Source organism: Xyrauchen texanus, chromosome 3 (genome assembly GCF_025860055.1).
Source record: "Xyrauchen texanus isolate HMW12.3.18 chromosome 3, RBS_HiC_50CHRs, whole genome shotgun sequence".
Lineage (NCBI taxonomy): Eukaryota > Metazoa > Chordata > Actinopteri > Cypriniformes > Catostomidae > Xyrauchen > Xyrauchen texanus.
This window is the reverse complement of record NC_068278.1, coordinates 45760698-45785078: the sequence shown is the minus strand read 5'-3', so window position 1 is coordinate 45785078 and position 24381 is coordinate 45760698. Positions and strand designations below refer to the sequence as shown.

The 24381-nt window shown below is 36.7% G+C and overlaps 2 protein-coding genes across 2 annotated transcripts in view; one reads left to right on the top strand and one right to left on the bottom strand.

Moving 5' to 3' along the window:
- LOC127631686 (spectrin beta chain, non-erythrocytic 4-like) overlaps window positions 1–9302 on the bottom strand; it is a 31832-nt gene extending 22530 nt beyond the window's left edge. Inside the window, exons 1-2 of the mRNA XM_052109950.1 lie at window positions 9009–9302; window positions 8606–8756 (exon numbers count right to left, since the gene is read on the bottom strand). Of these exons, the coding sequence (XP_051965910.1) occupies window positions 8606–8728 (123 nt within the window). The 5' untranslated portion in view covers window positions 8729–8756; window positions 9009–9302. The remainder of the gene's footprint in view (window positions 1–8605; window positions 8757–9008) is intronic.
- Window positions 9303–17901: 8599 nt separating this feature from the next.
- On the top strand, window positions 17902–22040 carry rpl36a (ribosomal protein L36A). Its single transcript, XM_052109955.1, has 5 exons — window positions 17902–17959; window positions 18392–18497; window positions 18591–18658; window positions 21135–21257; window positions 21961–22040. Exons 1-5 carry the CDS (start codon window positions 17957–17959, stop codon window positions 21979–21981), a joined length of 321 nt encoding a protein of 106 aa, XP_051965915.1. The 5' UTR covers window positions 17902–17956; the 3' UTR covers window positions 21982–22040.
- Window positions 22041–24381: the final 2341 nt, after the last annotated feature.

The following is a 24381-nucleotide window of genomic DNA, read 5'->3' as shown; positions in this document are numbered from 1 at the left end:
CTGAGTGAGTCTTGAAGTGGGGGAGGGGGCGGGAACCCTTTCAAAAGGACAAAGAGTTCTCCAATCACAGCAGGACGGTGTGTCATAGCTTCTGTTGTTTCTCAGGTTACAGCCACATTAACTCATGTTTCTGTAGATACGTACCACTGTCTATGCATGAGCATGATTGGGTGTGATGGTGTAATAGCTTTCAAGTCAGGTGGCTCTTCAGTGTTACAGAAATCAGGTTCAGGTAATACTGGCAGCCATCTTAAGTTCAGCTGATTAAAAAAAAATGCTAAAAGGGACACTTTTTTTTTCAACGACATGGTTTACACATAAAGTCATATCGGTGATACATCAAGGCATCTCACAGTAGATGCATTTTTATTTTGACACAATTTATATTTTTTTTACACTAAAGATTTTAGTGTTTAGTTTAATTTGCATAACTTTTTTTTCTGTTGCAAAACAATTGTGGTTGTGTAAGGCCTCAGTGTCTATTCATATCTATTCTGCGATCCAGAAATATATAAAAATATGAACTTCATTTATTAAGTAGTCCAGGAAGGAACTCAGAGTCGAGTCTTATTCTTGAGCCCTTCATCACAGACAGCGAGATATCACTAAAGGATTATATGAACACATTATCTGTTATGACTATTGGGGCTGTGCGATACACACAATTCAATATTTCACAATGCATCACGATGTCTTGATTGGATCACGGTTAAAACTGCTTCAAACTGACAAAAGAGAAAAGCATGTCCATAAGCAAAAGAGTGAAAAAAGTGTCTCTGTCTGCACTGAGAAACACAAATGTCAAAGTTTGAGCTTACTCATCTTATTTAACTTTTCATTATTAAACTGTTGGACATGATATAAATGCACAAACATATAATGAAAAAATCGATACAGGGGTCTAATACAATTTTGTAAGAAAGATTATAATTATATATATTGATAAAAGATTGTATTGGCACAGCCCTGATGATTACATAGTAATACTGGTATTTTATGCTCTTTAAAATAAAGCAATAAGCCACAAGTGATTTTACCACAGGTAAGGTGTGTTCTTAGAAACTGCTTTAAAAAACCCTTACCCATGAATGAATCTTTGCAATACAGATTTTCACTTTTATGAAACAGCAGCAACAGCAATATGATAAAAGACAACAATGTAAAAAAAAAAAAAAAAAAAAGTATATTTATTATTAGTAAAAATCATAGTACACAATTTTTTAACATAGCATCTTGGCACATTAATATAGAATGTTCAGTCACAGGTGTGCATTTTTCTGCATTTTACAATGCCATCTAAAATGGCTCATTAAATTTAGAGTTGGAATTGTCCTTATGATTATGTGTATTTTGTGACATTAGTTAAAGATACACTAGTAAAGAACCATCAGGTTTGTCTAAAATAGGGTGATATTAACATATTTGCAGTGTTATAGTCATCGTTAGTATAGTTCGTTTTTCCAGACAACTTGAGATTCATATTGTGGAAAAATAATCCTTTCCGTGTAGACTCACTTCTAAAGCTCTGCATAAACGATGGCATTAGCAAACTGAAAACAGTTTTGTGTGGACGTGGCCTAAGACTCTAAATTCTGATTGGATGAGCTACGTTCAAAAATGTAAAAAGCAGATAAATGCCTGTGACTGCACATTCTATATTACTATGCCAAGCTCGAAAATAGCAAACAGACTATAGTTCAGCTAATGAATGATATCTTGATGGAAAATGTATTATAATTAAAAGGAACAGTTCACCAAAAAAACCTTGTTCCAAACACACATGACTTTCTTTTTTCTGTGGAACACCAAAATGTTAACCTCCATCACCATACTTTTATTGCATCTTTTTGTCCATACAATGAAAGTGAATGGTGACTGAGACTCTCAGCCCCTAACATTCTGTCTAGTATCTCCTTTTTTGTTCATTAGAAAGAAGGTCATACGGGTATGGAACAACATGAGGGTGAGTAAATGATGATTATAATAATAATAATATGATTATTAATAATGATAGATGTAAAAGTCTTTTATCACATTCCTGTTGTCATCATTGTACTCCACTTCCGTCGTGCCTAAGAACACTCCTGATCCATAGTAAAATCATTGTAACACACGGCCTTAAAGGGATAGATCACCCAAAAATGAAAATTCTCTTGAACATTTACTCACCCTCATGCAATCCCAGATGTGTATGACTTGCTTCTTCTAAACACAAACTAAGATTTTTAGAATAATATCTCTATTATATAGCTCTGTAATAGCTCTGTAGGTCCATACAACGCTAGTGAACTTTGAAGGTCTTGAAGAACATAAAGGCATCATAAAAGTAATCCATATGACTTTTTTCTTTTTGTATGGATTTAACCACTAGAATCATGTGGATTACTTGTTTGCTGCCTTTATGTGCTTTTTGGTCCTTCAGAGTTCTGTCCACCATTCACTTGCATTGAATGGACCTATAGAGCTGAGATATTATTCTAAAAATATTTGCTTAATCGTGTTCTGCAGAAGAAAGAAAGTCATACACATCTGGGATGGCATGAGGGTGAGTATATGATAAGAGATTTTTCTTTTTTGGGTGAACTATCCCTTTAATTTATTCCAGAATTCTTTGGAAAAAAATATACCAGAATAATAAACTCTAAAATGACCTCCATAACTGTAAAATAGACCCTAGATTTCTGGCACAGCTGTAGTCCTGAAACAAAATCCTGAAGTGCAGAGAGAGAAAAGGAAGTATGTGCCAGATTGCTCAGAAAGCAAAATTAGACTCTCCTTCTTCAAACCAGACTGAGCGAACCATCTGACAACTCAAAATCAAACACATACCATGCAGAGATAAAACTCTGACTTTACTCAGTGGGCCAGAAAACAATTATCTAAGAAGCAACACAGAATATTCAATAAACATGCTGGTGAGTGTGAGATCTAATTCACTGCAGCATTCCGAGCAGAAAGAGCCATTTCACTCATGCGATTGGTTAGAATGCTTGATTTGGTCCACTGAAATTGCTTGAACATGAACAATGCATTGAAAATGCATCGAGGTACCAGCGCAACATTAACCACTAGTTTCATGAAAGGGCCTGGAGATATATGACTGTCACACCCACATACAGTAGCAAAAGAGCTGCTGATCTTCACCGGCATTTACAGATCAAGGGAATAAATGTTTTTTCAGCAGATGACATTCATTATAATTGTGGATATTATGTCATGCTATGACATTATACTTTCTCAACATATAATCTGACTGTTGTGATGTCCTATATTAGAGATGCACCGATACAAAATGCATGTGCCGATAATAAGATCTGATGACAAAACATTTGCCAAAACAAATACCAAAACTGCTAGTTTGGCGGTTCTGCTTTTTCATGTTACCTTGTTTCAAATAACTGATAACTAATTACACATATTTAAAAAGAAATTTAAAAAATAATTGTATTATCCATGTCGCCACATTTCTTCCATATTTCAGACTAACTGGTCTCAGTTTTAAACAAAACACTTTAAACAAAAAGCACATAATTAGCATTCTTAACATGAACTGAATTCTGAATAGCCTCGTGTTAAGCTAACATACATTTTTTTGCCTCCGGATTAGCTTTAACAAACTCATCATAATCCTTGCTGTGTCAAGCTTTTCTAATTTGAGTAATCAAATTAGTTGTGTAAAAAGTTTACCGGTAGTTTCACCTCTGATGTGATTGTCACCTAATTCAAAGTAAGGTCTGTAGGCTATAAAATTCATGACGGCAAAAATAAGATACTTTGGGGTGATAAAATGCTCTCAAAACTCCTAAGACTTTTAAACTCCAGCCTGTTTTTTCCCTGTACGTCTAAAATAAAATGATGTTATTTCCAAATATCATATACGTTAATTTATTGCTATTAATTTATATGTCATTACTTGGGAAACAGTCAGGTGTAGATAGCTCTGAATATTTTTCTCAACCTCAGAACGCTTCCTTTATTCTTTTTCACTTTTACCTCACTATCGCAACAGCGTCTCTCCCCCACTGAGAAGAGTTCCGACATAATGACTGCATAAGAGAAAATAAGTAATTTTATTGACAGTAAAACCATAGCAGAGATATAGCAACAATTTCATCCATCATTTTCATTTGATTAGTGAAAAATAAACAAAATTGGTCCATTCTGGTTAAAATGACCATTCTGTTTTTCAAAAATGTCTTGGGTAAACCTCCTGAATCCCCATATAATAATTCATTTCTGTTCTCAGCCACAAGCAAGGTTCCAAATTTTATGCAAATGTCTGAATGCAGGCCTACTCAATAAGGACTATTGTTGTTTGATCTTTTAGTATTCTTAAAATGTCCTGGAAACAGTTAGCTAAACATAATATATATTTTTCTTGGCCCACCAACCCAAAATGTTCTGCCTAAATTCCTGCAGACAGCATGTTATGTAGGCTAATTGTCTGATGCATTTCTGCCCCTCCATTTGATTGACAGGAAATAATTAATCATTGACAATTTTTTTTTAATTATTTATTTTATCCCCTTTTCTCCCAATTTGGAATGTCCAATTCCCACTACTTAGTAGGTCCTCCTGGTGGCGCCATTACTCACCTCAATCCGGGTGGCGGAGGACAAGTCTCAGGTTCCTCCACTTCTGAGACAGTCGATCTGCACATCTTATCACGTGGCTCGTTGTGCATGACACCGTGGAGACACTGCATGTGGAGGCTCATGCTGCTCCCCACGATCCACGCACAACTCACCACATGCCCCATCGAGAGCGAGAACCCCTAATCGCAACCACGAGGAGGTTACCCCATGTGACTCTACCCTCCCTAGCAACCGAGCCAATTTGGTTGCTTAGGAGACCTGGCTGGAGTCACTCAGCATGCCCTGGATTAGAACTCGAGACCCCAGGGTTGGTAGTCGGCATCAATACTCGCTAAGCTACCCAGGCCCCCAATTATTAAATTTTTTTTTAATAATCTGCTGTTGTCCGATAGTGCAGATTATTGCTTTTAAGGCCAATACCGGTGATTTTCTGATATATCAGTGCATCATAACAGAACAATTAGTCTTTGTTGCCACATGGCACTGCTAAAAAAAAAAAACAGCTGTGAACAACCAAAATGTTGTTGCTGGTTCAAGCTGGTTTAAGCTGGTTTGGTGCAGATCTAGATATTAATGCTGGTCAACTAGCTTCACCAGAAAGACCATGCTGGTTGATGAGCATTACCATCTATAATGTAGTCTTGCTAGCTAAGCTAGTAAAGAAGCCTGGTGTTTAGTAGCATCTTATACACAACATATGCTGGTGACCATCCATGCTATTCTTTATAACAGGGATAAGACTTTTATGGTATAAACCAGGAAAATTGCTGGCTGATCACTGATTGTTGTCTTCAATAATTCCAGTTAGTGGGGTGCCTCACCAGGCAATCTCTGACACAGAAGTATCAGAAAACAAACAAGAGTGACATTTAAAATCAGCTTGTATAAAGATAAAGCTTAATTGTTTCGCTGCAAAGCAAAACAAAGATATAGCATGCCCAAAGGCTGTTAAGTCGTAGCATTATTACGTGACTTATTCTTCAGTGAACTGTAAATAAAATCACAGTTTAATTGTTGCACCACACAGAATGAAACATCAAAAGAAACATGAGAAGGGATAACAAGACCAAAAAAGAACAGCGGCTGGCCCGCAACATCTAATAAACAATTTAGAGTACTGAAATTCAAACATGCAACACAAATCCACCACAAGTACACAGGATGTGCAGAGTGAAGCCTAACAATATTTGAGTTATACATCAAATCATCAATGCAGTAGAATGCATCTGAAAATACAACTTAGACAAACACTTTATTTGACCACAGCAGCAACCCTTGTGGTAGAACTCTTTTTAAAATGTGTTTAGATCTTCACAACAACAAACATCACTGCAGAACCCCAATCTAAAACAGAGAGACACACACCCAACCTAACCAACACTACCACATACTAGCAGCCCTGGCCACACTGCATGTTACGTCATACATGTAAACACATGTCATAAATAAATGAATATATGTAACAACGCATTCATTCACATTCATTCATGGACCAGAAGCATGTAACATATTGATATTTGGCACTATGTATATAATGCCATTGCACTCTCTATTGTAGTCTTGCAGATTCTAGATCATTTGCACATGTTTGTATGCATAGTGCTGTTTTTGTGACAGTTTGGCACTCATAAAACATTTAGCACTTATCAGTCTGGCTGTTCGGCAGGTTTCCAATCACTGTCAGCATGAAAGGAGAACAATTTCAGTGTCTATGCAGTCATGGAGCAACACATATGATGCATGATGCAAGGTTCCTTGCTATTTCCTGAAATCAGTCATACCTGCAGACACACCATTAAATACCTACACACCTTTAGATTTCTTTACATACTAATCAAATAAAAATGATAGTTCACTCAAATGAAACTCCAGTCATAATTTGCTCACTCTCTGGTTGTTCCAAACTGGTATGACTTTCTTTCTTTCTTAAAACACAAAAGGAGATGTTAGGCAGAATGACAGCCTCGGTCACCATTCAATTTCATTGCATCTCTTTTCCATACAATAAAAGTGAATGGTGACTGAAGCTATCACTGCCTAACATCAAATATTTTGTTCCATAGAAAAAAGCAAGTCAAATGGGTTTGGGATAATATGAGCATGAGTAAAGTGTTTTGTGGTGTATGGGGACAGCATGTGCCAGACCAGAACAGGTCACATGGGAATGGGATCAATGATTGTATTGCAGGGCACCATCGTCCAACTAAACCTGAACTTGTGCTTTAATACATCATACATGCATCAAAGACAACATTTATTTGCAACTGACATTCAAAATAAAATGTTCAAACACAAGCAGATGTTAACACTGTGTGGTTGTATCAGGACAGTAACAAGAGCACATCTTACCCTTCTCTCTTCTCACTACTGATCTTTATTTCCATTACCCAACTTTCCACTACCATTTTCCTTTTGCAAGGATTACTGGATAAGGATTATTAAGAACATTTTAAAGAGATTGAACTCACAAAGAGCAATTTCTAGTCCTCTAATTATTTACTCACCCATGCCATCCGAGATGTGTATTACTTTCTTTCTTCAGCAGAACACAAACGAAGAATAGCTCTGTAGGTCCATTTAATGCAAGTCAATGGTGGCTAGAACTTTGATTCTCAAACAATCTAATAAAACCAGCATAAAAGTAATCCATGACTCCAGTGGTTAAATCCATTATTCAGAGCCAATATGATAGGTGTGGGTGATAAACAGATTAATATTTAAACCCTTTTTCAAAATAAATCTCCACCCTTGACCAGCCTGACCAGTAGGTGATGCATGAAGTATGCGTATTGCCAAAAAAACAAAAGAAGATGTGAAGTGAAAGTGGAGATTTATAGTAAAAAAAAGAAAAGACTTAATATTAATCTGTTTCTCACCCACACTTCTCATATTGCTTCAGAAGATATGGATTTAACCACTGGAGTCAAATGGATTACTTTATGCTAACTTAATGTGATTTTTGGAGATTTAAAGATCTGGCCACCATTTACTTGCATTGTATGGACCTACAGAGCTGAGACGTTCTTCTAAAACTCCTCATTTCTGTTACGCAGAAGAAAGAAAGTCATAAACATCTGGGATAGCATAAGGGTGAGTAAGTGATTAGAGAATTTTCATTTTTGGGTGAACTATCCTTTTAAGAGGGGAGCATATCTAGAAAGAATTATTTACAATAGAAATTTGCCATTATCAACTCAATCTTGAATATCAATTCATTCTCAAAATCCCAAATCTATCCTCAGCTTCTCCTCAACCAATCTTCAATCTATCCTAAACCCATCTTCAGTCGAACCAAAATCTGTCCTAAGCCCATCATCAGCCAATCCTGAATCTGTTCTCAGTCCATCCTCAGACAATCCTGAATGTCCTCAACACATCCTAAACCAAAGCTGAATGTGTCCTTCACCAATCTACAACCAACCCTCAACCAAACCATAAACAACCCAAAATCTGTCCTCAACCAATCCTGAATATCTCTTCAATCCATCATTAACCAGTTCCACATCTGTCCTCTGCCCATCCCTAGACAATCTCAAATCTATCCTATAGCCATACACAACCAATCATCAAAAATGACAATTTTCACCCAATCTTGAATCTGTCCTAAATCAATCCATCCTTAATCAATGTTTTTTTTTTATCATTTTTGCCCAAAATCTCTCTGTATTCTCTTGCACATTTCCCAGAGTATGAGCAGCATTTGCCTTTATTAACAAGGAGAATGTGATTTATATGAAGAGGGAGCAAACTAAGCTTCATACTCTTGCTCTTAGACATGTTTTACATAAGCATGTCACAATATGTTTATATTCAGTACAGAAAAATGAAAATAAATGACTCAATTTACCTGAATTCACCGTTTGCTAAGGTCACATGTAAAAATTAGTCAATGTGTTGGAAAGGATTTTGCCCCTTCAGAGTTACCTTAAGCTTGAATATAAATTTTTCTCTCCTCTTTCCCCATCCCCATCCCATTCTCTATTTCTTTAATTTCAGCTCTTGTGACTCACCTGTTCGATCTTGGCAAGCCATTCTTTGTTGCGGGCCAGTTCGGCCATGAAGGCCTGGTGCTTCATCCATTTCCTGTGCAGCTTCTGCGCTTCATCTCGAGCTCCATCACGAGCTGTCAGCATCCTTTCGGCCTCTGAGAGCTCTGCTCAGCTACACCACACACACATGCACAGAGCAGTCAGCAGACAGCTACGACACTCTGTCACTATCTTCTATCAGCCATCATACACACAAATGTACATGCACACAAATAAAGCAAAACAGGACTAGGCCCTTTTAACCCATACACGTCTTCTGCTTCCTTAATGCAATGTTGCAGCTCAGCAAAAAAAAAACATTCACCTCCACCACACATACACACACATACACCAAAATTCTCCTAATCAGAGGAGAGAGCAGCACCTCAGCAGAATGTGCAGCAGTAGCAGTGGGGTTTGGAGCTCAGGGGCGGGAGTTCCACTGGGTCCTCATGTCCTCCACGTTAGCATCCAGGCCCCTGCAGTTCTACTGCAGTATCCGTGCGTCAGTCCAGCTTTCAGAAAAAACAACCAGCACGCACACACAGATGCACACCAAAGCGTTCAGTCTCCTAGAGAATCTTCAGTCTCTATGAGTCCAGTTGTTTCCTGAAAACATCTGCAGTATTATAATCCTCCAGCGACAAAAGACAAAAGGAGTACCAAAACGGCGCGTCTTTGCCGGTGTGCATACGTGCGTCTGTGTCAGGTTGAAGCTCTAGTTTCAGCGCTGCGTCCAGAACGATACACCATCCTGCTGTCGACCTGAATGGATGGGGGGTTTGGAGGAAGAGTGGGAGGAGTTGCTGATGCGCGTGTATGTTGGGGTTGTGTGTGCGGGTGGGAGAGATATCAAATACAGACACCTAAAGACACAAGTTATCGTCTTTGAATGAGCTCACACACCAAATGTCTGTGCTGCAGAGAATCCAATGGTTGCAAATGGACACAGACGTGTGCTTTTGTGGGCAGCTTCTCATGTGCTTTAGTGTGATTGCAGTGCAGCATGCTGCAGTCTCTCTCTCACTCTCGGCGCAGAGCACAGAAAACCGCCTCTATCCTTTCAACAGACTTTACTGCAGTGCCTCAGAGTGAGGGAGGGAGGGAGGGAGGGAGGAAGATGGAGGGAGAGGCAGAGAGAAAGAGAGAGGGAAATAGGGAGGGGGTGGTAGAGGATGAAGGCAAAGGGGGGGTAGCAGAGACAGAAAGGAAAAAATTAGGTAGATGGACAGTGTGACAGCAGAGGGTGGGATGTTAGCTGAAAAGAGAGCAGAAAGGTATGAAAGAGAGAAACAGGAGAAATACACATACAGAAAAGTGGAAAAGAGAAGGAGGGAGAGAGACAGGTGTAAGGAAAAGAGAAGAGTAAGTGGGCGACATTTTTCAGTGTCACAAGGGACGTTAAGCTGCACAGTGGGGGTGGGTCTCTGTGTGTGTGTGTTTGGGGACAGTAAGAAAAGGAGAACAGATCGGTTTGGAAAACAACCACAGGGATGCTGAAGCATTGGAGGTCACAGCCTCAGCAGCAGCGTTGGGTAGATGCCACACAGGAAAGAGGGAGCAGAGGTTGTATGTGTGAGTGTATGTTACATGTGCGTAGAGGGGGAGGAAGGCGGTTGAACTGGAGGTGGACCATGTAATTACAAAGGTCAAAGGGAAATACAGTGGTTCAATGTGAGATATCTTGATTCTTGACTGTGTATGTATAAGGCAGCTGTCATCATCTGCAAACAGCTGAGTGAGAGCTGCTTCAAATTTAAAGAGATAGCCACATGTTTTAGAAATACACACCCAGGAAACAGAGGTTTGGGCAGGAATACGTCTGCAGAACAAACATTCAGATTTTGGCTTCAGACACAATTGAAGAAGCATTAAACCAATCACTGTTATTAACTATGGGCTTTGGTTTAATGTGAGCCTCATAGAATAATTATGAAATCATTTGAACTTATTTAATTTTTACATCATCTTTTCATATTTTTGAATGCTGCCAATCTAATGGGCCAATGGTTTGCACAAGAATATTAAAGGAATTGTTCACTCAACAATCAATCATCTGTCATTATTCACTTTATCCTATGTCGCTCCAAAACCCATATGCTATTATTTTATCCATGGAACATAAAAGAAATAGAAAGGAAAAGCACTATAAAAGTACTACATTCCAAGTCTTATAAAACCATACGATAGCTTTTAAATGGAATTTAAAAATGTTGTCCAGTATAATGCTCACTAGAATGAGAATGTCACCTCCAACTAAATTATAAATACCACCTGCCTTTGCTCTAGTGCTACAATGGTAAGCAGGAAATAATTTGACAGTCAAAATTATTGCCATTCAAAAACATCAACACCCTTCATTAAAGCTGGTCCACAGGTGTAGATGAAATTCAGCAAAACTGAAAATTAATAGGGACTGGACGATATGGTTATCTCATGATTCAGTTCGATGTACAATATGAGGTTTGCGATATAATAACATTTAAATGACAAATATGACAGAAAATTGTTTAGTTTTTGAAACCTTTTGGAGCAAAATGCACATTATAATTTTTATAAAATAAAGCTCTTTAATGCATAATATAAATACTCAAAGTATAAATAAATACAGTGTCTCTTTCTCTTTAAGAAAAGATCACAAACAAATGTGCCTTCAAAAAAAGAGAGCTACATTCAGGCTGATCAGGTGCAGAACAAGCAGCAATATAACATGAACAGAAACCTGTCCAGAAAGAATATGTGAATGTGTATATTTAATTTTTTAATAATTTGTTTTGTAATCATTATTATAATTAAATGTATTTATTTTTTAAATCCAAAAATACTACATTTTATCAATTCATATTTTATCATAAGATTTTACAGTATACAGTATATCATAATGATATGAGCATTCACTGTTTGAAATAATGTGTACAGTTTAACAAGTAATAACATTGAGTTTACATTCATTTGTATAACAAATGCTAAATGTTACTGTCACTTTAAGAGTTCAAGAGCACAGTCTCACACTCTCAGTGTTCCAGTTAAGGAGAGAAGTCTCTCAGATTGTTTATCACATTTGTGCTATGCCTGATTATAAATAATATATATTTTTTTTTATCTGCCAGAAATTAAAAGAACAGAAAGGAATATTAAAGACACATTATACAATAATTAGTTAGTGGATTTCATTTTTGATGGACACACAATACATGGAAGAAATGGTCATTTTAATTTCAAGCACTTTTAAGAAAAACAAGGTGATTTTTCAGGTATTCCAGTACTTACATTTCTGAAAGCTAAATCCAAGCACTTTAAGCATTTCAAGGACCTTGTTTGAACCCTGTAAACAGTGTAGAAAAATAAAGTAAAGCAGGGGTAAAAATAACAAGGGATAGAGATAGTATGGTGTTTGACGGGTCATTTAATTTATGATCACATGGAAATTTCTAAATATCAACTTTTACCTTGATATGGTTAATAATTTTTTTGGATTGCGATATACTGAAATTCAATATATCATCCCATCCCTAAAAATGTATAACGATTAGCTTTATCAAATTGATATATTAGTCAATAATCTTAAAAACTAAAGTCTATTGGCTATTTAAAGCTCAGTTTGTTTTCATGTATGGAAACTCAACATGATTCTTAAACCCCTAATTAAGCCAAATACATACAAACAGAAGGAGTAACCCAAACAACTTTTTCTTACACATTGCTATTATTCTAATCTATTGATACCTTAGAATGTCCTTAGACCTCTATCTTGCTACTTTTAAGTCCTTAAAAATATAATTGCTATTCTTATCTGATTATCTAATATAAAATCAGTAACTCGGAGGTTCCCTGGTAGAATATTGTTCCGTATGAAAATTCTAAGCACCACAAAGTGCGCCCGTCGCTGTTTTCTGAAGGAATTTACAGACAGTGACTGAGTGACACTGTTAGAGTGGATCTTCATTTTCACCTCACAATAAAGGTAAGATATAGTTCTTCTTTTATTTATGGGTTGGATTTATGATTGCTGGTACACCTAAGGGGGTGAAAGGGAACCCTCAAGAGCTCTGATAAAATTTGAACACTGCAGAAATATAGCTACATCCACTGCATCCATATAGATATTTCCCTACTATATAGTATGCCAAAAAATGTATGCCAATGGAGTAGTATGTCCGAATCCACAGTATTCATAAAGCAAGAAATACCCAGATGACCTGCTATTTCCGGCAAGATTTTGAAGTGCAGATTGACTGTACATTTAACAATCCCATAATCCCTTGGGAGCTGAGGTGACATCGCGTTCAAAACACTGGATTTATAGGAACGACGGTTAATTGAGATTCGGATGGCTTTTCTCAAATGTACGTCGCATATATACCATATACACTACCCGTCAAACGTTTTGAAACACTTGACTGGAATGTTTCTCATGATCTTAAAAATCGTATGCTTGAATGTTTGAAACCAGAACAGATAGCTTTTGTGGTTATTGTTCTTACATCGTATAATTGGGTCACGAGACAATGCCAACGTCCCCGGATGAAGTATGTCCGAAATCTATTCAAACTACTTGAACGCATACCTGAAGAACGTACTGTTTTCCCCACGGAGAAATGCGTCCTTCATCAAATACATAGCTACTGTGATGCAGCAATAGGTGTTGGTAAAGTTTTTAATTCTTTGGTTTTACACATTTTTCTTATGTAAAATAAATTCGATTGAATAAACAATTTTTTTGAGGGACAACTAAAACGTTGCACTGACTGTGTTTCTATCTGGATTAATAAACAATTAGGCAGAAACCACCGGTCTAAATTTAGTAGCATGTTGTAGTGCCACTGCATATCCATAGCTGTGGCCCACTCCACTCTACTGCTGAAATTTTGAAACTGAGCCATTTCTCTCCATGCTAAATTTAATTATTAAACATGTTTTATTTTAATCTTAAAATTAATTAAATGTAATTTTTCTGTAATACAATGTGGCTAGATTACAGATAAACCAACTTTAAACTAATATGAACATAATATTCACCTTTGGTTTCCTAATTCTGCTGGATGTCAGAAGGAATACATCTCCAATTCCTGTTAAAATGAAGGACTCCTTTTTGGCACCGCCATGTGGACGTGCTGAGAGACAGAGATAATGCACTTCCATTCCTACAATAGACTAAACAATTGTGTACTAAACAGGGATGAACTGATTATAAAATAATACCTAGAATAAAGAAATGTTAATTTAAATTTGTTTGCTAGATTTCCTTTTTGGAGTGCAGTCATTAACATGTGTTTTATTTCATACCTTAAATGATGTCAGGGGTAAAACATAATAGATAAATCAACTGATTAGCATTACAAATGGTGCAACATGACACAGAGTAGAGTGTTATACATGTATGATTGTTGGATTTCAGAGTAATTGAAATAGCAAAAACTGATTTCTATACATAATCGAAATATATAAATTAAAAGAATGAATTAAAGTATACCTTGTGAGCTGACATCATTAACGTCAAGAAAGACAGCTCCAATGAAATTGCAATGTTGTGTAAATGGTAGCTGTGGGTGTCACTGGAACCCTGCAACATATTACCACAATACTTAAGTCATAATAAGTTCTATCAGGCAGACTTGCAGACTTGAGTGAAATTTAAGATGACATTTATTTGATAAATATAAAACAGAAAAGTAATGTCTCTCTTTGGCGTAGGCCCCGTCTGGTGGTCAGAAGAAGTTGTACTGGAACCGTCATATCCTGCCGGACATAGGAGTCAGGGGCGAGGAGCCTACCCCCATGCAGGACGGGACTCAACTGGTGGTGGTGGGGTGGTGGAGGTTGCCATGTTAGCACACTGAAACAGCAATGTGATAGATTGTGAGCAGACTTATAAAGCAATGGCTTACATGTGATTGGCTAGGAATTACCCAGCTAATGGTGTGATCATGTACAGCTGCTATTCTTCCCGCTAGAACTACACTGCGCTTACATTTCTTTTAAATTGTATTATTCAATTAATCTTCTAAATATTTTAGTTCAATATCAACATAATCACGTGGGTTAAAAGCAAATTATGAAAACAAAATTATTCAAAGGAGAAGCAAAAATAATTATAAGCAAACTCGATTAGCATCAGCTTGCTCAATTCATCACAAAACAAAAAAAAAATATATATATATATATATATATATATATATATATATATATATATATATATATATATAGTTGTATTAGAACAGTACAAACATGGAAAAAGACAGCATTTTGTTGTCATTTGTTACTAGCTAAAAAATATCAAATCAAAATTAAATAAGACATTAAAAACTAATATTTTATACATATAGGTCTACTGGCAAATTGTTCACAAAATTTTTTTTTTAAATGTTTTTTAATAAGTTAATATATCTTATTTTGAAGACGAAAAATACTGAGTAAGACTGATTTTGTGTGTGTGTGTGTGTGTGTGTGTGTGTGAGTGTGTATTTATCACTTTGTGGGGACCAAATGTCCCCATAAGGATAGTAAAACCCGAAATTTTTGACCTTGTGGGGACATTTTGTCGGTCCCCATGAGGAAAACAGCTTATAAATCATACTAAATTATGTTTTTTGAAAATGTAAAAATGCAGAAAGTTTTCTGTGAGGGTTAGGTTTAGGGGTTGTGTTAGGTTTAGGGGATAGAATATAAAGTTTGTACAGTATAAAAACCATTATGTCTATGGAAAGTCCCCATAAAACATGGAAACACAACGTGTGTGTGTGTGTGTGTGTGTGTGTGTGTGTGTGTGTGTGTGTGTGTGTGTGTGTGTGTGATCAGACACAGACAGATCAGTTTTCACCCACAGCACCACACAATTTTACTCAGAAATAAAAAAAGACTAAAACATTGATCACAATTGAATAATATTTAACAAAAAGATGAGCATCCCCATACAGTTGCTGTTCTTCACAAACAAAATGTTTTATTGCTTCTGCATTGGTGCAACTCCCTACTGCTAAGATCTTGTCTCATATGTATTTTTAGGTAATTTATCATTGTAAAATGAAAAACATATTATAATGCCAGATGTACCAAACAGACACACTTTCCTCACTCAATCACTGGCCCAGAACAACATCTCAACGCACATACAGGAAGGTTTGTTCTTTCTCCTTTCATTTCACTTTAATTAAGCTCATTCATCTGCATGAAGGGAGCCATAGGCTAAGATGCACAATCAGGTGTTATTAATCAATGCTCCAAGACATACATTGTGTGTCTGTAGGTGGATGTTTAAAGCTGTTGCATATGGCACATCAAGCTAAACCTTGAATATGCTGGCATGAATTTCCTGTTTTAACATTTTCCTTACTATTTCAATCAATGTATGTACAGTAGCATCTAACAGGGCGGTATAGTGTGCAGTATACGCTGCAGAATGCACCTTGAGGCCATTAGGTCATGCAGATTTCATTAGTGCTCATCAGGAATGACCTGGTAATTGTCTAAATGGTGATGGTGCCAGCCAGCACCATTCTGCATGTGCCAGTCCATATCAACTTCCCAGATGACCAGGGGGCACACAGCAAATGAGCATCAAATTGTATTTCCATTAAAAAAATTTGAAGTCTCAAAAGTGATTCTCAAATAAGCAGTCACAGGCATGGTACATTACAGTGCATTATAATATTGAGAATGAAATTAATCTGAAATCTGTTTCTAAACACGGTTTTTATGTTTACTGGATACACACATTTGTTTAAATAAGAATGTATCCATGACACTGAACTGAAACAAATTGCTATTGGTAATTGCTAATAGGCCTACATGTTTCATTTACAGCACTGTGCAACTGAACTGAGAAACTTGAAAAGATTTTCGGCTCACTGAGAAGCACTGACATTACAACAACGTCTATATTTCAGAATATATCAAGGATTAGTCAAAGCACAACTGAGGACAATTTTCCCATCTCAGAATGTTGTGGAAGTGTGAAAATAATTTAAAAATCGCATAAAAGAGTGAAACAATGAAAAATAAGTAGCATCACCGTTAGGCAACCGGGGATGTTACTTAAAAACACGGGGCCCTGGATTCGTTTTTATATCTTAATTTCACTGTAAAACCATTCTTACCTTCCCTTGTTTATGACAGCACGCTTTCACCCTTGAACCTTCTTCACTTTAACTTTTCAGCTCTAAAATATGCAGAAGTACGCTGTGTAAATACATTTAACATTTACATTCATCCTGACTTATACAAAGTTGCCGATACTTCGTTATTTTATTGATTTAGCTGCATTATAAGTTTGTGATGTTGGGTCATTTTCCAAAATAAAGGTTCTTTGTTTTGGAAAATAAATTACAAATTTTTGATAATCAATATATTGAATTGATAATCAATATAAAAATGTGCATGTTTTTTGGGAGAAAGTTTGTGTGATTTGTTTATGTTTGATAAAATATCCTGAAAAACAGAAATTAATTAGTTCTTCAGTTTAACCTGCATATTAAGTCCAGTCTTCACAGACAACTGCTGTTTAACCCTCGTGGAGTCAATTTAAAAAAGATACTCAGAGGTTCTAATAGGACAAAAATGTCCAAGTAAAAAAAACTGCCATACTAATATGATATATGAATATTATTTTTCACTTTCAATTAGTTAATTTTTTTAACCAACTTCAGTCCTGATTATAACTACCAAATATGAATTCATGTTCTGGATATTTTTTATCATCACAGTCTGGAATATGTCTATGATTGGCAACAACAATGATTTTGATGCATTATTATTTTTTTGTGCAATGTCAGATAAAAAAAAAACACTCATTACCTTACAGGACAAAAATGTCCATGTCACAAAACTGCTATAAAAACATGATATATTAATATTATTTTACACTTTCACCGACTTAATGTCACTGGGATCAAATATTGCTGTTTTTATAGGTTTCAATGGGGACATTTTTGTTCTCTAGGTCCTGAGTGTAAGTATTTTATGTACACAGTGTATTATAGATGTATTATAGGAACTGAGGTTGAAATATAAAAATTCCCCAAATCATGCATTACCACAACCAAAATAATCGGGAAAAAAATGTCCCAAAGTTTGCACAAGGATTAGCCTAAGACTTTCAATAATTATAATTTAGGACACTGAGTTTTGAATAGCATACTACTACTCTTAGTTGTAAAGTATATACTGCAGAAATAGCAATAGTAGTATGGTAACAATGGAGTTTCTATGGAGGTGTTGTCATTTCGACCACTAGGTCGCAGCATCGCGCAACAGTATGCAGCGCGCAACCCGGTGATACAAATACACTGAGTGACGTCTGTACTTCCTCTTTGCTCCTGCTCCGCGAGGGCAGTCATGGTGTGTAGTTCTCTGCTTTGACGTTTTGATGAAAATCTGTTTTAATCCTCTTTTTCTGAACGACATTGAGTCTATCAAATGTTATAGTGTAAATGTATATGCATTGTGGATCACTTAAAATGTTATATTGGGGCGATTGTGTGACGGATGAACTGATTATTGTATTTTGAGTAGCACAGTCGTAATGTAGCTGTTTGCATTGTAGCCACACATGACTGGAATGTGATGTTAAGTTGACGAAACACCAGCTTTCTCTGTGTTTATATTGTAGAATATTATATTTACGGTGCTAATATTATTTGTTATCTCTATATTTTGTTTGTTTATATAAAAGCAGAAACGCTAATATTAGCTCGATGGCTAGTCCATCTTTCGTTGATTTCAGCGGCGCTGTTGTAAACTTTATTGTATAATTATTGTGTGTATTTGTAGGTGAACGTGCCGAAAACTCGCAGGACATACTGCAAGAAATGCAAGAAGCACCAGCCTCATAAAGTGACCCAGTACAAGAAGGGCAAAGACTCTCTGTACGCGCAGGGTGAGTTCAGCAAGAGCATGGTCAAACCTGTGGTGAGACTTTACTGAACTAAAGTCTTAATTGTATATGTGTGCCTGTATCTGTTTATTTCAGGAAAGAGGCGTTACGACAGAAAGCAGAGCGGTTATGGGGGACAGACGAAGCCTATTTTCCGAAAAAAGGTAAGTGGTACAACGTGGACAACTGCAAGAATATTATCCATACACCCAACCTAACATTTTACCATTGAAGAAAGCTTAGAATGTCTTACACTTTAGTCAAAAGCAAAAATGAAGAAATTCTTAAAAGACTCCTTTTCCCAAATTCAGATTTTACGCATTAAAGTGGGACAAAGGAAAAAATATTTGCTAGAAAATATTTACAAGTATTTTGAGTTCATTTGTATATTTTCTTGTACACTTTTATATCAGTCATAATTTAACGTTACAAGCATTACACCTCAATTTGTCATTTTCTTTACCATTGTCATGAAATTGAGCTCTGCCACATCCCAAAGTAAAATCATCAATTGAAAACCTTGGAAGTTAGTTTACCCCCAAAAATGTACACTCATGTACTGAATCTCATGCCATTCCAAATGTGTATGACTTTATTTTGCACAACACAAAGATAAGAATATCTCTGCTCTATTGGTCCATACAACACAAGTCAACAGGGTCCAAAGCTTTGAAGATCCAAAAAGCATGAAGACAGCATAAAGTAGTCCATAAATGGATTAATGTCTTCTGAAGTAATCTAATCTGTTTTGGGTGAGAACGGGCCAAAATGTAACTCTTAAAACACCATAGATCTTGCAATTGCAGTTTACATGAACAATCATGATTTCAAATTTAATTACACTTTCCAGCAACATCTAACCGTTAACTACTTGGAAGAGTTAGCAGCGTGTTAGATGGCGCTTGAAATCGTGATCGCTAAAGAGACTTAAATATTGATCTGTTTCTCACCCACGCCTATCATCACTTCCGTGGATATAGATTTAACCACTGGGGTCTTATGCATTACTTTTATCCTGCCTTTATGTGATTTTGGCACTTCAGATTTCTGCCCACCATTCACTTGCATTGTTTGGACCTGCACAGCTCAAATATACTTCTGAAAATCGTTGTTCTGCAGAAAGTCATGCACATCTGAGATGGCATGAGGGTTAGAAAATGAGAGAATTTCCTTTTTGGGATAACTATCCCTTTAATTGTTTACTTGCCAAAGATTAGTTTAATAATTGAAGGAAATTCATATGGATAGAACGGGGATCAAGTTTAATTGTCCTTTGTTACTTAACCCATATTTACCCTGTATTATTAAAATTTGCTACATGTACAATCCAAATAAAGATATATTTATTTGATAATATCTAAAGATATATAGATAATATTACTAGAGAGGATCAAGACTGCCCTGAGAAATGTAATTATATTAGACTTCTTAAAATTGTACCAGTTAATGTTCAGCTTCATTGGCCATAAAAAAAACACTAAGACAAATTTAATAGAAAATGGAAATAAAAACTAAATTAAACTGACCCTGATTTTTCCCATATAGATTTTTCTAAAGCAAATGCAAAAGGACATCAATAACTGCTATGCTCATTCAGTACAATAGCCTGATTGTGGGTGTGAAATTATTTGTACAACAGATCTATAAACAAAGTTAATATCAAGTATTTTGCATTTTAGACACACAGCCAGTCATTTTGTGTTTGTGCTCTGCTTACAAAAAATATAGTTATTAACATGGTCAAAGCATGACCAACCATTGTAGGACTAAAATATTACCACATTTTTAATTCCATTACCATTGAAGACGTTTCAGAATGGTGAAGAATCTATAAGACATCAGATTTTGAAATCGACAGTCTCCACTGTCCACGAGGGCACAACAAACCAATCAGCCCTGCTTTGAAGCGATTTTTATTACAAAGAACTTATCTGGTTGTCAACAAATGTGCCTAAAACGATTGCCAAGAGATTTAGCCAGTTAATTTGCTCAATATATTAAAAGTTAAATGAGAAACGCTTCAATAGACTGTTCCATGTACACTTGGTGTTGCCTATAGCAGTGCCATAGTACAAACACGGACTCTAGCTTTATTATACAGGTGGTACCACGTGTTTCATTCAATACAGTTGTATGTATGTACATAATTATGCAGTGAGATGCTGATAAGAGCAAGTCATATTCAAGGCACAACCGCCAAAGACCTCTGCTTAAGGGGCTGTTCACTCTGAACACGCCCAACTTTTTCTATGCTTGTATGTGCTAGATGGACGTCTTGTACTATTGCATTGTCTTGCTGTTTTTTCAGCATCATGCTGTAAAGATGCATTTTTTTAGATGCTGTGGCAATTTAAAATGAAATTCAACCTTTAAAACGCATCTTGTTTTATTCATTGCACTATGCCTGATATAGCCCAAGAATGTAAGTTATCAGCATTTCTTGGCACACCAAGTTTTAATGATCTCTAGTGTTTGTGGGTTTTTATTTATAATGTGAGTTTTACAGCCTTAAACTGTTGCATGTCTGAGCAACACAGTCTGTAGCAGCCTGTCTTTCAAAGGATTGGGACTAACCTTTTAATTTTTTTTACATTGGGGATATGTTTATCAAATGCAACTGTTCCCCTCCTTTTGCTTTAGGCTAAAACCACAAAGAAGATTGTGCTGAGGCTGGAGTGTGTGGAGCCCAACTGCCGCTCAAAGAGAATGTTGGCCATTAAGAGATGCAAACACTTTGAGCTGGGAGGAGACAAGAAGAGAAAGGTAAGAGGGAACACGTTTCAGCTGACCAGACTTGACATAACATTAGGTTTTATGACAAACCTAGGAGTGTATTTTTCTATCAGGTATAAAGTCTTAAACAACCATATGCATGCTGGCAGTTACACATATCTTGTACATCACACACATCGATTTAAGCAGGCAAAGTGGGAATTTGGTACACAATCAGATGGGTACGGTTTCCATTAAGCTATAGTTTGTTGATCTGAAGTTATATTGAAATTTAAGTTAGTAAAGAATAGAGATGTCAGCACTTACATTGTTGTTATGCTTCAAAAACAATGTGAGGATTATTTGTATCCACACATGGAGATGTGAAACCAGTCATTAAGTTACAAATGGCCTTTTGAGTTCTGTGGTAGGTTAATTTTACCAGAATCTTTCCCAGCAGGTGAAGCATATTTGTCAGCAGTACTACTTGGAACATTTCATTAGTTGACTAATGTCTTTATCTTAATTTTAGCCAAGAGCAGAAAAAGAATGTTTTAAGTTATACATCTGCTAATTCACAATCCTTCGTGTGTATATGTGTTGGGATTGAATTTCATATATGGAAGTGGGTGCTGATGTGACACCACAGCACATGTTGAATGGTGTTTGGCACCAGGGCAGAACCATAGAAAACTGTGTAATGGCTGGTCTTTAAAACATGTCTAATTTTTGTTCTCTCCTTTGTCTTTTACAGGGCCAGGTCATCCAGTTCTAAGCTGGGCCATTGGTTGGTTTTGTGGTTTACCATCTGTCAATAAAAGTTGTATACAGAAATGCTGACCACGCCTTTTCATTGAACATCAGTGTCAAACAATGTTTTCAAATTAAAGCGATAAGTTCATCCTTTGCTCTCTTCTGAACACAAACTAAGATTTTTTTAGAAGAATATTTAAGATCTGTAGGTACATTCAATGCAAGTGAATGGTGACCAGAACTCCAAAAGCTCCCAAACGCATCAAGTCGGCATTAACAATCCATCAGACTCTAGTGGTTTAATCACTGTCTTCTGAAGTGATCCAGTTTTTTTGGGGGGGTGAGAACAGACCAAAATGTAATTTTCCCTGTACATCTTGACAGCAGTCTCCTTGGCAATCATAATTTTAAAGGGGACCTATTATGAAAGATTCATGTGTGTGTACAACCACCCTACAATGAAAAGTACACCCACTCATTTGTATTAATCGAACTCCAAATGAATGGTTTTCAATCAATACATTACAGATATGTGTGTGTATGTATGTGTATATATATATATTATACCATGAGCTTCAATATACACTCACCTAAAGGATTATTAGGAACACCATACTAATACTGTGTTTGACCCCCTTTCGCCTTCAGAACTGCCTTAATTCTACGTGGCATTGATTCAACAAGGTGCTGAAAGCATTCTTTAGAAATGTTGGCCCATATTGATAGGATAGCATCTTGCAGTTGATGGAGATTTGTGGGATGCACATCCAGGGCACGAAGCTCCCGTTCCACCACGTCCCAAAGATGCTCTATTGGGTTGAGATCTGGTGACTGTGGGGGCCATTTTAGTACAGTGAACTCATTGTCATGTTCAAGAAACCAATTTGAAATGATTCGAGCTTTGTGACATGGTGCATTATCCTGCTGGAAGTAGCCATCAGAGGATCGTTACATATTGGCAAAAAAATGATGGACGTGGTCAGAAACTATGCTCAGGTAGGCCGTGGCATTTAAACGATGCCTAAAGTGTGCCAAGAAAACATCCCCCACACCATTACACCACCACCACCAGCCTGCACAGTGGTAAAAAGGCATGATGGATCCATGTTGTCATTGTTTATGCCAAATTGTGACTACCATCTGAATGTCTCAACAGAAATTGAGACTCATCAGATCAGGCAACATTTTTCCAGTCTTCAACTGTCCAATTTTGGTGAGCTCTTGCAAATTGTAGCCTCTTTCCTATTTGTAGTGGAGATGAGCGGTACCCGTGGGGTCTTCTGCTGTTGTAGCCCATCTGCCTCAAGGTTGTGCGTGTTGTGGCTTCACAAATGCTTTGCTGCATACCTCGGTTGTAACGAGTGCTTATTTCAGGCAAAGTTGCTCTTCTATCAGCTTGAATCAGTCGGCCCATTCTCCTCTGACCTCTAGCATCAACAAGGCATTTTTGCACACAGGACTGCCGCATACTGGATGTTTTTCCCTTTTCACACCATTCTTTGTAAACCCTAGAAATGGTTGTGCGTGAAAATCCCAGTAACTGAGCAGATTGTGAAATACTCAGACCGGCCCGTCTGGCACCAACAACCATGCCACGCTCAAAATGGCTTAAATCACCTTTCTTTCCCATTCTGACATTCAGTTTGGAGTTCAGGAGATTGTCTTGACCAGGACCACACCCCTAAATGCATTGAAGCAACTGCCATGTGATTGGTTGATTAGATAATTGCATTAATGAGAAATTGAACAGGTGTTCCTAATAATCCTTTAGGTGAGTGTAGTAGTGAGAGAATACAATTTAATTTCTGGGTGTTTTCTTATGATAATCATCATTTGTTTTATTACTTCTAATTATGATCTTATTGCAAATGCCACAGTTAAAACTATGGAGACAATGTAACAAATCTTTTCTAATGTTCTCTGATTGTAAATAAATGCTTTGTTTGTCTTCAGATGACTATTTTGATCGTGATGTGGAACTTTCAGTTGGACAGGTGTGACCTTTTGTGTAATTTAACACAGGTGGCACCACTTAAATGTTAGTCTGGAGCATGTAAATAGATAAATACAAAATTATTTCTGTGGCTTTGCAAAACAAATCTAAAAATAAGATGCGAATTTGTTTTATTCATTATCCAATTATTATTCTTGCCACCTGAGATCTCATTATACGCTGTACCTACGTTGTTTGCATAGCCGAATTTCAAACATTACGAGTAAACGCGCAACTAAACTTCTATTAGTGCTTGACGCATGATCAGTGTTTCCCAACCTTTTTTCTGCCACGGCACACTTTTTTGTTTTAACAATTAAACGACTCTATCCCACTGTCCCACATAACCATCGTTGATAGATTTCCTTTTCAAGAACTTCCATGTTTTCTGTCCATTTGTCGCTGCTGGTCGCCAGTGGCTGGCGGTGA

Excerpts from the sequence above, each read along its gene's own strand:
- rpl36a (XM_052109955.1), top strand. Across the intron at positions 18,659-21,134 it reads AGCCTATTTTCCGAAAAAAG|GCTAAAACCACAAAGAAGAT; the intron begins GTAAGTGGTACA and ends CTTTTGCTTTAG. Across the intron at positions 21,258-21,960 it reads GAGGAGACAAGAAGAGAAAG|GGCCAGGTCATCCAGTTCTA; the intron begins GTAAGAGGGAAC and ends TGTCTTTTACAG.